The 16,479-nt window shown below is 36.5% G+C and overlaps 1 protein-coding gene across 7 annotated transcripts in view; it reads right to left on the bottom strand.

The window, feature by feature from the left end:
- The window catches only part of CUL2 (cullin 2), a 98,629-nt gene that overhangs the window by 69,094 nt on the left and 13,056 nt on the right, over positions 1–16,479 (bottom strand). For all 7 annotated transcript variants that reach the window (XM_073228941.1, XM_073228937.1, XM_073228936.1 and 4 more), the window contains 2 exons: positions 8,845–8,985; positions 1,820–1,922 (listed from right to left, as the gene is read on the bottom strand). In XM_073228941.1, coding sequence (XP_073085042.1) covers positions 1,820–1,922; positions 8,845–8,963 — 222 coding nt within the window. In that variant the 5' untranslated portion in view covers positions 8,964–8,985. The remainder of the gene's footprint in view (positions 1–1,819; positions 1,923–8,844; positions 8,986–16,479) is intronic.

Here is a 16,479-nt window from a genome sequence, read left to right as displayed (position 1 = left end):
CATAATTCTATTGCCCCATATGTATCTTCAAATCCCCCCCTTTGGTCAGCCTGCTAGTTATATACCGTCACTCCAAATTATTCATCTTTGTGAATAAAACTATTACTGGAAGTTGACACCTTTTCCACATTCTCCATATAAGTTGTTCTACATTTACTTCATAGAAACCTTTTATTTTTTGAAAAATGAAAGTCAAACTACTACTTGAGGTTTAATTTCTAACGTTATTTTCAAAGGAAATCTAGTCTAACAATAAAAAATCAAAACTATATATATATATACATAAAAAGATATATTTAAATATAGATATATAAAAAATATTAACAGTGACTAATTCTGGAGGTATGTTACGGGTGATGGTTTTCTTCGTTTTGCTTATCTGTATGTTCTAAATTATACACAATGGTAATTCAGTACTTTGTAATTAAAAAGTTCCCTCCCCTAATCAAATCTTCTTCTCAGAGGTGAAACTGTTTCAATTCTGTTGCCTATATTAACAATTTGTCATCTACACATTAGCCAACTTCTTTTTTGTCACTGGATCTGAGAGAACATATGGTGAACAATTATATAAGTATTCTAAACTTTCATAAGACTACTTTCCAACATCATTTTTAAATCATACAATTATACCAATGTTAATTTCTTAGTTTTAAAAATTATACCAGTTATGCAAGATGTTAACATTAAGAAACTGGATAAAATGTATACAAGAACTCTTCATACTATTTTTGCAACTTTCTGTAAGTCTAAAATTATTTCAAAATAAAGTTAAAAAGAATACAAACCTATGCTAAAATATAAAACTGTAAAATTTATAAGTACCTTATACAGTTGTCAATTACAGTATAACCAAAGCTCACCAGCTTACCATAGCAGAACTTTAAAACTAACTTAACAAATTAAACATTTTAAGACCAACTTAAAGTACTTGTTACCAAAACCACTTAATGAGCTGATAAATGCACGTACTAGAACACTAAACTGTCTGCCACATATAATAAAAAGTGTATGTCTCTACTTCATGGATTATTACCATTTTAAAGAGCATCTGCTCATAGCCATGAGGTTAGAAACATTATTATATAGTGTTGTTTTATCTTCCTTTTATAGATAAAGAAACTTAAACCTCAATCCATAAGGTAGGTTAAGTGAGTTGCCCATGGTCACACAGCTAATAAAAGGTACAGTCAGGTTCCTAGCCCAGACAATAAATGACCTCATCCAGTTTCTGACAAGATCAGTAGTCTAAAATAAGTTAAAATGCTGTCTATAGCCAAATACTGAAAAATTCATTCATTGTTTATATACTGATCAAGTCTACAATGCTGTTCTCTCATATATACAGCATACTAACGAAAATAACTGCTCAGAGATAGTTTCTATCATACTTTTTAATTTTAGGTTTCTGTAAGACTTTATGTAGGATTATGAGGAAGCAGTTAAAAGGCTGAAAATAATAAAGATTTACCAAGAGGTGGGAACCCAGAGTAAGAGAAAACTTTGTTCTACAAACACCATCCAGAGGACACAGGAGCACATTTTAAAGCTGAACAAACCTTGATTTGAAACTCTGCTCTTTGACTTACCAGTAATATGATTTTGAAAAGTCAACTGATTTCCCATGGAGACTTTAACAACATAGTGCCTGCCTCATGGATCTTAAATATATATAATCAGAAAAATTATATACATTAAATGCTATTTAGGAAACAAAACAACTTTAACTTGATACAAGTTCTGGACTAGAAAACAGTGAACTAGTCAAATTACTGAGCAGCTACAAACATATTTATATCAAGTATGCATCATCCCTTACCTTGTACAAATGCCGTACATGATTTTCCAAAAAAATCTTAGTTTCTGTATAAAGTCTTTCTCCAAGGGGTTCAGGATAGGCCACACATAAAGCATAGATATCTCTAGTTAAACTGTTAAGGTTTTCATATTCATCAGAGATACTACTTTTCAAAAAATGAGATTTAACTTAAATTTGGCATTAAAAAATGAAAAATCACTTTTTCATGGTTGGCAGCTTAGAATTACATAGTATATTTATAGAACAAAAGGTATAATATATAACTGGGCTTGCTTTAAAAAGCAGAGAGTCATTCATTTACTCATTCAATAAATATCTACTGAGAATTACCTGATGGCATTGCAAGGAAAATGGTTCTCTCAGAGAGGTTAAAATTCAGAGGGGATTCTGGAAAATCAAGTTACCCAGAAAACTATAAAATCAAGTTTATGGGCATAGAAGTAATATAAACAAAGGACTATGGAATATCACTAGAGGCAATTCTGAGAAACAGAACAGTTACAAAAATCATTCGTTTGACACATTTCCCCACATTATAGTACTCATCAATTATTCTACCACCTATCCATTGTCCTTCTGCATTTATTCTATTACAAGAATTACAGTATGAATAGTAATATCAATGAAGGTTTTGAATACCAACTAAGTACCTTGCTAGGTATCACAAGCAGCAGATGTTGCAGCAGAGTTCCCACTCAGGAGTCAGGAAATGGGATCCAATTGAGGCTTTACCTCTACTAGCCAGTGACCGTGACCAGGTCTCTGAACCTCTCTGCGTCTTCCTCATCTCTAAGTTAAGGATAATGCACTCTCTCCTGGTATCTGTACAGAATCCTTTTAAGACCCAAACAAACTCATGTATGTTAAAGTGCTTCTTAAACCGTGTATCACTGACCAGATACGGAAAATAAAGTGCATGTGAAGAGATCTGAGCCCGGCCTAGTTACAGATGAAGATAAAAACTGAAAATAAGGTTGATTATTTAACATGGAGGCAAGTATTTGTATTTCACTAAGGACCAGAAATATTACCCAAAAAACCCATGCTTATCTATTATATAAACACATTAGTGGTAGGATGCAAGTTCTTCCTCATCTGTAGCCCTTAACATTTTATGTTCTTCCTCTATAGAACTAGTTTTCATACAATAGAAGTTACACCTTTCACATCTACACTAGCCTGTTCTTAATCATGTCTACATTTCCAGCCCTTAGGCACAGTTCCTGGCACATAACAAACACTTATTAAATGCATGGTGATGGAAAGGAAGTACAGAATCCATTTCACGTACTCTGCCTATTTCCCTAGTGTCCTTACTCCATTTAAGCACACAGCCCTCTCCACGAGGCCACATGTGGACTTCTGTCAGACTTTCCCATCTGCCTTCTAAATCCTTTTATTTTTAATTATAATTAGTAACTAATAATATATCTTCATGTATATATATTTCTTCAATATACTACTGTATCAAATATATACATGCTAAATACAGGCAAAGCATTTCTTTGTATTAAAAAAAAAACATGGTGAAGCAAAAATATCATCCAAATAGTGTAACATCAATGCACCACGCTTTTTGTAGAAAAAAATATTCAATACACAACCTATTACAATTATTTTAAATAAACTTAGACATAATGAAATTTCATAAACTAGATTACATAAGTAAAATTAATTAACTATTTATCAGCAATAACATACCAAAATATTAACCTATATTACAAAGTAGAGATCTGAATACACATCACTAAAGAAAGAACAACTTAAGAAATTTCTCTGGACACAAATTAAATAGAGAATTGATAATTCTCTATTCTGTTTGGGGCAGAGGGAGCAAGGCATCAATAGAAAAGAAAGGTTCTTCAAAATAATGTATCCTATGAGCTCCTGGTTGTAGCCTGGAGCCCCTCCAGGTTTCAGCTATAAATTCCTTAGAAAAAAAAAGTCCTCACCACATAATTTAAATCTCTAAGAGTTCTGTTTTGTTTTATTAAAGAGATTTATAGTCATACTCAATTACTCATCACAAACTTCCCTTGTAAAATCAGATATGAAAGGGTTGTCAGAATTCAATGTACTGTAAGTCAGGGTAGTGGTTAACTTTAGTGACTGAGAGCAGGGACCAAGTGTATGCTAGGAGTATTCTATTAATTAGATACATGGGTATGTTTCCTTTATGAAAATTCATCTGTACATTCATAAGTCAGTATGCATATTGTACTTAAATTTAAATTTTATTTTTAAAGACTAAATGTCTAAGTCTAGATCAATTCTTTTAGCAAAGGTGTGATACATTTAATAGCTTTAAGTTCTGAATACCTACTTCTAGAATTTTCATCCAATATATTTGCTCCACCGTATTTCCCTAAGCCATACACACACTTATTACTAGAATATACAACTCACTTGATACTGAAAAATCTAAATGATTTAATATAATACTTTCAGTATGATATATGCTAAGTATGTACCCACATATTTTGTATCACCAAAATTAATATCTCAATATATCTCCCACATGTACACCTAACAAGGAGTCATACCACAGGTATACCTCCCCTCTGCTTAGGGAAAAATGATCTGTGGTGAGCATGGAATACAAGGAGAGTCAAAAATTATGTGTAATCACAAAACTTTATTAATAGCCTATTTGTTAACAAACAATCGTTCACATATTTTGAATGTTACATGTATTATATTCTTAAAATAAGATAAGCTAGAGAAAAATATTAAGAAATATACATTTACTGTTCAGTAAATATTCTTCAGTACTTATTGAAACAAATCTGTGTATAAGTGGGCCCATGCAATTCAAACCCATGTTCAAGAGTCAGTTGTATTTAAATCTAAATATGACCTTTTTCAGTTAATTCCATTTTTTTAAGGTAGACTCCATTAAAAAGAAATACATGAGTACATTCTCACTGACATAGAGTCATACTATATATATGTCTGATAAATGAAATGATTAAAAAAATGGAATTAACTGAAAAAGGTCATATTTAGATTTAAATACAACTGACTCTTGAACATGGGTTTGAATTGCATGGGCCCACTTATACACAGATTTGTTTCAATAAGTACTGAAGAATATTTACTGAACAGTAAATGTATATTTCTTAATATTTTTCTCTAGCTTAACTTATTTTAAGAATATAATACATGTAACATTCAAAATATGTGAACGATTGTTTGTTTTATTGGTAAGGCTTCCATTCAACAAATAGGCTATTAATAAAGTTTTGTGATTACACATAATTTTCGACTACATGGATGGGTCAGCATCTCTAACCCCTGCCTTATTCAAGGGCAAATTTTACTCTCTTTCCCAAAGTCATCTTTCCCTTAGTCACTCTTTATAGAGCCAGAATATTAAAATTCCTCTATTGATAAACTTGCTCCACTTTTAAATCTCACAGTTAGAAACAAAACCGTCCCAGAGCAAAAGTTCAAACTCTGTTACAAGAAGACAGTGTTGGCCAACAGCAAAATTACTGAGTTTGTTTTCTCTAAGAAAAGGTGCTTTCTATGCTTGGGCTTATTTTGAGTTTTAACACTATCACCTCTCTTGAGTAGTGAGCAAAAACAATGATCTTTGCAATGGGAATAAAAGTAAAGACTATCTTAAAATTGAAAACGGAAAGACAATGACCAGAAAAGAATTTATCGACAATAAAATTTATATTTTTATTGACATTTCTGATGAGAAAGAGTGAAAATGCAACATGTAAAAAATGCACTACCTATGAAATCATCAACTGACAAGCAAGGATAAAAAAATGATTGGTTACATGGAAAGACTTTCAATTGCACAGCTAGAGAATCAGAATAATCGAGTTAGTCTGATTTAATTTAGAATAGAGTGAACCACTGTTGATGCAGCACCCAGAGATGACTACAGACGAAGCCTTTTCTGATCTGTACAACCTAGAATGAGGGCCACAAGGCGCAGATACCAAGGTTACTAAGAAGTACTTGTGAAGATCATCAAGGATGGAGATTACCTGCCTCAACATGCTTCAGTGTGGTCAACATGGGTCTGTATTTGAAAAAGATGCCTGACAGGATATATATTAGAAATGAGGATGACACTATACCTGGTTTTAAATCCTGGCTTTCCTATCTGGGAGAAATACATTCATGAAGGCAATCTTTCCTCCATTTATAACTTCAGACTTCTAGAACATCATTTGGAATGTTTGTCCTTAAGGAGGAGAGCTTTTATATTATACCACTGGGGTTCGGAAATTATCCCGACAACTTCCAAAGGACACAAAACCACACATAAAAGTGAACCAAAACAGCCAGAGAACTCCAATTCAGAGAAACAAATAATAAATGTAAACCCACACCTAGTCTCTAGCCTCTATTCTATTTAGGAAAGCACTTGATATACATACTTAGTAAAGGGTAAATTCCATACTACCCTAGAGATTGCTCCAAAGCTGACACAAAGCTTTGTTATGAAGCAGCACTATTATTTTTGTAGGCATAATTCTAAAAATGGCTTCCCAAGACTTCCCACCCTAATAAAGGGGCCTGTGAATATAAGGGATCATGCCCATGTTACTTTAAAGGGCATAAAGGACTTTGTAGCTGTAATTGTGATTACTCACCAGTTGACCCCAAAATAGGGAGATTATCCTGGACTTTTCAGGTGGGCCTAAGCTAACTGAATGACTACTTTAAAAGCAGGCCCCATCAGCCCCCAAACCCCAGAGCTGGCTCCAGAAGGGGCATCTGAGAAAGTCAGAACAGAGAAAGACTGGACATGCCATGGCTGGCTGTAAGGACAGAGGAGGGTCACACACACAAACTGGAGCGACCACAAGTCACTGAGATCAGCATCCAGCCAACATGCTCATATTCCCTCTTCCTGTAATCATCTATGCCCAACTCCTTCTCCCTGCTCAGTATTTTTATTTAAAATAGCCTTAAAACTACCTAAGTACTGGCCTAGCCTACCCCATTAACACACACATAGCCATTAACACTTTTCCCATATTTGTTTAATTATCCCCAAAACGATTCACTGATGCTCCACAGAAAAATCAGACTAATTCAATAAGCTCTTTAAAGGCAGAATCCATTTCAATTATCCTCTAGATATCATGGAAGTATAGGGAATTAGCTGTTAGAAATCTTGTGTTCACTGACGGACAGTGACTGCAATGGAATATGGGTGGGGACTTGATAATATGGGTGAATGTAGTAACCACACTGTTTTTTCATGTGAAACCTTCATAGAGTGTATATCAATAATATCTTAAAAAATATATTTAAAAAAAAAATCTTGTGTTCAGGTCTGTGCTCCATCATCACTACCTGGGCATCCCTTCCTGAGTATCAGCTGCCTCATCTGTTACATAAAGACAGTAATCCTACCTGCCACACCAATCTGAGTGGCTTGTTTGAGGTACTAAATAATATAAAAAATATAAAAGATGTCTCTGCAAACCATGAAGACTTCCATACAAACATTACCATTTTATTTATCTTTAGTGCCTAGAATGTAGGTAGCCCAACAAATGTTTCTTACTGACAACTGCAAATGTAATGAATTAAATGGTTTCCTGTTAGTCTAAAAGAGTTTTACTGTTCTTGCAACAATATTCAGCTTAAAAACAACTGAGCTAGATATTGAGAACAAGGTGAATCACTGTCTTATGAAATCCTAGCTTTTCTAAAGAGCATAGGCCCCATATAATGAGGGCAGTCGTGCCTTAGCCCCAGAAGAGTGCTGGAAAGAGCAGCACAGAGGTTGAGAGAACTCAGAACTGCCACATCCTGGTTAATACCTTCATGTCTCAGCTTCCCTGTTGAAGAAAAGAATCTCTGGTTCCTACAGTACCCACCCAGTCCTCAAGGACTCCTTCAGGGCCCTGGGGCACTGTCACACCATTTGGGCCCAGACATCCAGGCCTTAACCCTACACCCTTTCTTCACCATGGGACATGACATGGATGGCGCTTCCAGTAGTAAAAGGATGAGGTGGCTCAGGAGTCTGCTAGCGAACATGTGCCAAGGTACAGACTCTGTCCCTGTTCCCACCTGGCCCTGGCCCCTGGCAGACACTGGGCAGAGTGGGTGGAACTGCCATCAGTGCCTAGAGACTCCTTTCACCTAGAAAATACTATGAAGCTAAAGTATTTTAATATTTTGGATTGTTTCTTGCCAAAGTTTATATCCTAGGGTCACACAATGTCACAATGCTTTATATATATATATACACACACATATATATATATATGCGCTGTCATGTAGGATTGCAGGACACTGGGGTTCAGACTGCCCTAGAGAAACCACAAATTTGTATTTCCACATAAAACTGCTAATTCACAAATGCAGACAACCCAACTAAAAAAATCTTTCCATCTCACAGCCATTAATCTTCCATTTACTCTCTACCTAGAACACTCTACCTTCCCCCAGATATCTACATATTAATCTTCCATTTACTCTCTACCTAGAACACTCTACCTTCCCCCAGACATCTGCATGACTTGCTCCTTCACTTTGTCTCAGTCTCTGCTCAAACATCACCATCCTCAGAGACCTTCCTTGGAGAAACCATCTACAGGAGCCACATACACACAACTCTGACCATTCCCAATGCCTTCACTTTGCTTTATTTTCCCATGATCTTTATTACTACCTGTCATTAGAAGCACTGGCATTAATGTTTTTATATTTGTTTATTGTCTATTTCCCTTAGAATGAAAGTAGTTTGTTTTGCCCACAACTGTATTTCCAAAGCTAAATTACTGTCTGACATAACTTTTTTGCTGAATGACAGGCTATCAAAGATTGTTAAATGCCACATACAATTGATGAACTCAGAAACATTAACAAAATATTTGAAAACAGTCACACTGGAATGTTCTTCCATTTATATAAGCTTAAGCCTGTTCTCTCTCTTCAACAAGTTTATCAATTTTAGAACATCTGTCAATTTTATCGATACATCTATTAATACAATATCATTATCAATACAAGAACATTTATGAGTGCCACTAAAAGGATACGAGAAGCGATCATTCCATGTTGCTCTTTCAACATATTCCAACATGACAACAGCTTTGATTGTCGTTAAAAGTTTGTTCCATGTTTCATCAAAATCTACTACTCTTGGTTTCAAAGACATTCTGCAAGTTTAGTGTTGAAATCTGTTAATGAAAAACAATAGTAACATTAGCTTGAATTCTACAGATGGGTTATTTGTTTTTAAAGTACCACATAATTCAATAACATGATAGACAAAAGAGGTGAGAACATAATAAACATTGGCTATCTTCTGATGGCTATCCAGACGAGGAATTCCACAAAATACCTGTATTCATTACCAACTCTAGGAAACAGAAGCTTTTAGTACAAATTATCTAGAATCAAGAGTATTGTTCCAAAGCTTCAGTAGCCTCATTAAATGTGCTAACAGAATAAGCTGAGACCCCCATTAGCCAAAAGCCAACTTCCATCATGAGAAATAAACAAGAGGCACTCAATATAAAGGATCTGGCCCCAAATCCTAGTGGTCTGCACTTCTTAAACTGGGAAACAAAGTAGTAAGCAGGGGAATATGAGAAGACACAAGAGAATGGAAGGGTTTCCTACAGCATCAGTTTAGATAAAAGATTAGGGAGGAAATGAACATTTTAAACAGACGAATTATAGAGTACAATGCAAAATTCACATGAGCTTTTTTTTTCAGTATCTTTAATCTACAATTACATAAGGAACATTATGTTTATTAGGCTCTCCCCCTTCACCAAGCACCCCCCCACAAACCCCATTACACTCACTGTCCATCAGCGTAGGAAGATGCTGTAGAATCGCTACTTGTCTTCTCTGTGTTGCACAGCCCTCCCGTGCCCCAAACACACATTATACATGCTAATCGTAAGTCCCCCTTTCTTTCCCCCATCCCGCTCCCTTATCCCTCCCTTCCCACCCATCCTCCCCAGTTCCTTTCCCTTTGGTAAATGTTAGTCCATTCTTGGGTTCTGTGATTCTGCTGCTCTTTTGTTCCTTCAGTTTTTCTTTGTTCTTATACTCAACATATGAGTGAAATCATTTGGTACTTGTCTTTCTCTGCCTGGCTTATTTCACTGAGCATAATACCCTCTAGCTCCATCCATGTTGTTGCAAACGGTAGAATTTGTTTTCTTCTTATGGCTGAATAATATTCCATTGTGTATATGTACTACATCTTCTTTATCTATTCATCTGTTGATGGGACACTTAGGTTGCTTCCATTTCTTGGCTATTGTAAACAGTGCTTCGATAAACATAGGGGTGCATCTGTCTTTTTCAAACTGGGCTGCTGTATTCTCAGGGTAAATTCCTAGAATTGGAATTCCTGGGTCAAATGGTATTTCTATTTGAGCATTTTGACGAACCTCCATACTGCTTTCCACAATGGTTGAACTAACTTACATTCCCACCAGCAGTGTAGGAGGGTTCCCCTTTCTCCACAACCTTGCCAACATTTGTTGTTGTTTGCCTTTTGGATGGTGGCAATCCTAACTGGTGTGAGGTGATATCTCATTGTGGTTTTAATTTGCATTTCTCTTATGACTAGCGATGTGGAGCGTCTTTTCATGTGTCTGTTGGCCTCACATGAACTTTTAAGATTTAAAAAAATTGAAAGATTTCAAAGAAATATCAGCACTGCTGCAGGGTTTAGGGCTCCATCTTGGATTCTCAGGATATCAAGTCCTCCTTCCCTAATGAAAAGTACTGCTCTACTATAGACCCCTAGCTCAGGTGAATCTGACCAGCCTAGTGGTGAGTTATGACTCTTCTGCCTAGCAGACAAACTGTATTCTGGGAGCTAGCTGGTTCCTGCAACAAAAAGTTCCCAAGGTTATAGCAACTTGGTTCAAAAACTAGATTCCAAATCCTCCTCAATATCATACCAGAGAAGCAGAATTAAAAGAGAAATCTTTTAAAGTTAAATTTAACTACACAACAGCTATTTAATGGTGGCATCAGGAAAATTCATACCTGTGCTGGAGCCTGTGCTCCCAACCACTATACTGAACTATACTGCTTCACTAACATTTTTTCTGAATACTTTAAATACTTGCTAGGTACCATTTGAGGCTCTGACAATACAGTGGTCAATAAAACAAAGATCCTGACCTTCAAGAAGGTTAGAATCTTGGATCTGGCACTCAAAGACAAAAAAAAAAACCTACCTCAACCAAAAAGTGGACCATGCCACTCTGGCACTTAAAGCTGTTTGGTGTTTTCTACTATAGACAGCATTTGGTTTAAGTTCATTGACAATGTGGCCCACCAAGCTTCCATGATTTGCCCTTAGACTAAGCATCTCTCCAGCTTTCTCTTCTCATGGGACTCCTCCTTGACATCATAATCCAGTAATCTCTCTGCCTAGAGGTCACTGAACACAACAGGCTGATTCATATACCCTATCTATACACTTATTCTTTTCTCTACCTAAAATTCTTCTCTTCCTTACCTCCCTCTTCCCACTCATTCACCTAATTCCTACTGATACTATAGCCTTGGTCCAGTATATCAAGAGTGGTACCAAATAATTTACTTCCTATGCAGTCTTTTTTCTCAGAAAAATAAAAGGTACCCTTATTGGGAGGGAATGGAACAAACCAGGAAAGACTTGGGGTCCCATAAACCAAGGCGACTAACACTGGAATGAAGAACAGGAATTTTTCAGAACAGCAGCTATACAGATTTTAAAAACAACCTGTCTATGTAGATACAGAACAACAAAGGGCTCCTATAACAACAAACTTATCCTGTAAAGGACTAGTCAATATTTTAGGCTTTGAGAACTATTCAGTATCTATTACCACTACTCAATTCAGCCACTGTAACACAAAAGCATCCACAAACAAAAAAAATAAATGGGTATGGTTGTGTTTCAATAAAACTTTATTTATAAAAAATAGGGAGACAGACTGATATGGCCCTGGGGCATATTTTGCTGGACGCTTCCCATTTCACCCTCCATTGCTTAATATATTTGACCTCTGAAAGGAGCTGGTAACTCTGGTGGAGGTGGGGATAATTTAGGTGGGTTACATTAAAACTAAGCTAAGAAGAGTGTTCCTCTGGGAGCAGTGGGAACCTGGGTCTTCACCAAGTTTGGCGGGCGAGGTGGGCTCTGGATCGTCCTAACGCCCAAGGCCCAGTGGCTACAGGGGTATCCTCCCACATGCCTTATAGTGACCCCTGGACCCATGCAATGTCCCAGATTTCTCTTTCCAGATCCCTCCAGCCTTTGAATCATCGCCAACCATCAGTTCAGCTCTCTGGCCTTCACCTTTGAATTTGCAATGATGCACACATCAAGCTGCTTAGCAGCACTAAGACCATTTTTTAATCACATCATGATCCCTCCTTAGAGATGACTTGGGATTATAAGAAATAAAACATTTTTAACAATATTAAGAGAACTGTGTGACGAATCCAAAAGGAACAATATCCACATTATAGGGGTACCAGAAGAAGAAGAGAGAGAAAAAGGGATAGAAAGTGTCTTTGAAGAAATAATTGCTGAGAACTTCCTCAAACTGGGGGAGGAAATATTTGCCCAGACTACGGAGGCACACAGAACTCCCAAGAGACGGGACCCAAAGAGGACAACACCAAGACACATAATAATGAAAATGGCAAAGATCAAGGACAAGGACAGTGTATTGAAGGCAGCCAGAGAGAGAAAAAAGGTCATCTACAAAGGAAAACCCATCAGGCTATCATCAGATTTCTCAACAGAAACGTTACAGGCCAGAAAACAATGCCATAATATATTTAATGCAATGAAACAGAAGGGCCTTGAACCAAGGATACTGTATCCAGCACGATTATCTCCAGAATAGAACACATTTAAATATGAAGGAGGGATTAAACAATTCCCAGACAAGCAAAAGTTAAGGGAATTTGCCTCCCACAAACCACCTCTACAGGGTATCTTAGAGGCACTGCCCTACAGGGAGCACTCCTAAAAAGAGCACAGAACAAAACACCCAACATATGAAGAATGGAGGAGGAGGAATAAGAAGGGAGAGAAATAATCATCAGACTCTGTTTCTAAAAGCTCAATTGAGTTAAGTTAGACAGTAAGGTAGTAAACAAGCTAACCTTGAACCTTTGGTAACCACGAATCTAAAGTCTGCAATGCAATAAGTACGTACCTTTCAATAATCACCCTAAATGTAAATGGACTGAATGCACCAATCAAAAGACACAGAGTAATAGAATGGATAAAAAAGCAAGACCCATCACTATGCTGCTTACAAGAGACTCACCTCAAACCCAAAGACATGCACAGATTAAAAGTCAAGGGATGGAAAAAGATATTTCATGCAAACAACAGAGAGAAAAACAGGTGTTGCAATACTAGTATCAGACAAAATAGACTTCAAAATAAAGTAACAGGAGATAAAGAAGGACATTACATGATAAAGGGCTCAGTCCAACAAGAGGATATAACTATTATAAACATATATGCACCCAATACAGGAGCACCAATATATGTGAATCAAATACTAACAGAATTAAAGGAGGAAATAGAACGCAATGCATTCATTTTGGGAGACTTTAACACACCACTCCAAAGGACAGATCCACCAGACAGAAAATAAGTAAGGACACAGAGGCACTGAACAACACACTAGAACAGATGGACCTAATAGACATCTATAGAACTCTACATCCAAAAGCAACAGGATACACATTCTTCTCAACTGCACATGGAACATTCTCCAGAATAGAACACATACAGGACCACAAAAAGAGCCTCAGTAATTTCAAAAGACTGAAATCCTACCAACCAACTTTTCAGACCACAAAGGTATAAAACTAGAAATAAATTGTACAAAGAAAGAAAAAAGGCTCACAAACACATTGAGGCTTAACAACATGCTCCTAAATAATCAAAGGCTCAACTACCAAATTAAAATGGAGATGCAGCAATATATGGAAACAAATGACAACAACACAAAGCCCCAACTTCTGTGGGACGCAGCAAAAGCAGTCTTAAGAGGAAAGTATATAACAATCCAGGCATATTTAAACAAGGAAGAACAATCGCAAATGAATAGTCTAATGTCACAATATCAAAATTGAAAAAAGAAGAACAAATGAAGCCGAAGGTCAGCAGATGGAGGGACATAATAAAGATCGTAGAAGAAATAAATAAAATTGAGAAGAATAAAACAATAGAAAAAATCAATGAAACCAAGAGCTGGTTCTTTGAGAAAATAAACAAAATAGATAAGCCTCTAGCCAGACTTATTAGAAGAAAAAGAGAGTCAACACACATCAACAGAATCAGAAATGAGAAAGGAAAAATCACAATGGACCCCACAGAAATACAAAGAATTATTAGAGAATACTATGAAAACCTATATGCTAACAAGCTGGAAAACTTAGGAGAAATGGACAACTTCCTAGAAAAATACAACCTCCAAGACTGACCCAGAAAGAAACAGAACATCTAAACAGACCAATTACCAGCAACGAAATTGAATTAGAAATAAAAAAACTACCCAAGAACAAAACCCCCAGGCCAGATGGATTTACCTCAGAATTTTATCAGACATACAGAGAAGACATAATACCCATTCTCCTTAAAGTTTTCCCAAAAATAGAAGAGGAGGGAATACTCCCAAACTCATTCTATGAAGCCAACATCACCCTAATACCAAAACCAGGCTAAGAAAGACCCCACCAAAAAAGAAAACTACAGACCAATATCCCTGATGAACGTAGATGCAAAAATACTCAACAAAATATTAGCAAACCGAATTCAAAAATACATCAAAAGGATCATACACCATGACCAAGTGGGATTCATCCCAGGGATGCAAAGATGGTACAACATTCAAAAATCCATCAACACCATCCACCACATAAACAAAAAGGACAAAAACCACATGATCATCTCCATAGATGCTGAAAAAGCATTCGACAAAATTCAACATCCATTCATGATAAAAACTCTCAACAAAATGGGCATAGAGGGCAAGTACTTCAACATAATAAAGGCTATATACAATAAACCCACAGCCAACATTATACTGAACAGCGAGAGGCTGAAAGCTTTTCCCCTGAGATCGGGAACAAGACAGGGAGGCCCACTCTCCCCACTGTTATTCAACGTGGTACTGCAGGTCTTAGCCACAGTAATCAGACAAAACAAAGAAATACAAGGAATCCAAACTGGTAAAGAAGAAGTCAAACTGTCACTATTTGCAGATGACATGATATTGTACATAAAAAACCCTAAAGACTCCACTCCAAAACTACTAGAACTGATATCCGAATACAGCAAAGTTGCAGGATACAAAATTAACACATAGAAATCTGTGGCTTTCCTATACACTAACAATGAACTAATTGAAAGAGAAATCAGGAAAACAATTCCATTCACAATAGCATCAAAAAGAATAATAGCTAGGTATAAACTTAACCAAGGAAGTGAAAGACCTATACCCTGAAAACTACAAGACACTCTTAAGAGAAATTAAAGAGGTCACTAACAAATGGAAACTCATCCCATGCTCCTGGCTAGGAAGAATTAATATTGTCAAAATGGCCATCCTGCCCAAAGCAATATACAGATTCGATGCAATCCCTATCAAATTACCAACAGCATTCTTCAATGAACTGGAACAAATAGTTCAAAAATTCATATGGAACTGCCAAAGACCCCGAATAGCCAACACAATCCTGAGAAGGAAGAATAAAGTGGTGGGGATCTCGCTCCCCAACTTCAAGCTCTACTACAAAGTCACAGTAATCAAGACAATTTGGTACTGGCACAAGAACAGAGCCACAGACCAGTGGAACAGAATAGAGACTCCAGACATTAACCCAAACATATATGGCCAATTAATATATGATAAAGGAGCCATGGACATACAATGGGGAAATGACAGTCTCTTCAACAGATGGTGCTGGCAAAACTGGACAACTACATGTAAGAGAATGAAACTGGATCACTATCTAACCCCATATACAAAAGTAAACTCCAAATGGATCAAAGACCTGAATGTAAGTCATGAAACCATAAAACTCTTAGAAAAAAACATAGGCAAAAATCTCATGGACATAAACATGAGTGACTTCTTCATGAACATATCTCCCCGGGCAAGGGAAACAAAGGCAAAAATGAACAAGTGGGACTATATCAAGCTAAAAAGCATCTGTACAGCAAAGGACACCATCAATAGAACAAAAAGGTATCCTACAGTATGGGAAAACATATTCATAAATGACAGATCCAATAAAGGATTGACATCCAAAATATATAAAGAGCTCACACGCCTCAACAAATAAAAAACAAATAATCCAATTAAAAAATGGGCAGAGGAGCTGAACAGACAGTTCTCTAAAGAAGAAATCCAGATGACCAATAGGCACATGAAAAGATGCTCCACATCGCTAATCATCAGAGAAATGCAAATTAAAACCACAATGAGATATCACCTCACACCAGTAAGGATCGCCATCATCAAAAAGACAAACAACAACAAATGTTGGTGAGGTTCTGGAGAAAGGGGAACCCTCCTACACTGCTGGTGGGAATGTAAATTAGTTCAACCATTGTGGAAAACAGTATGAAGGTTCCTCAGAATGCTCAAAATAGAAATACCATTTGACCCAGGAATTCC

Source organism: Manis javanica, chromosome 2 (assembly GCF_040802235.1).
Source record: "Manis javanica isolate MJ-LG chromosome 2, MJ_LKY, whole genome shotgun sequence".
NCBI classification, from domain to species: domain Eukaryota; kingdom Metazoa; phylum Chordata; class Mammalia; order Pholidota; family Manidae; genus Manis; species Manis javanica.
Note: the sequence above shows the minus strand (reverse complement) of the source record. Positions and strands in the feature narration are given on the sequence as shown.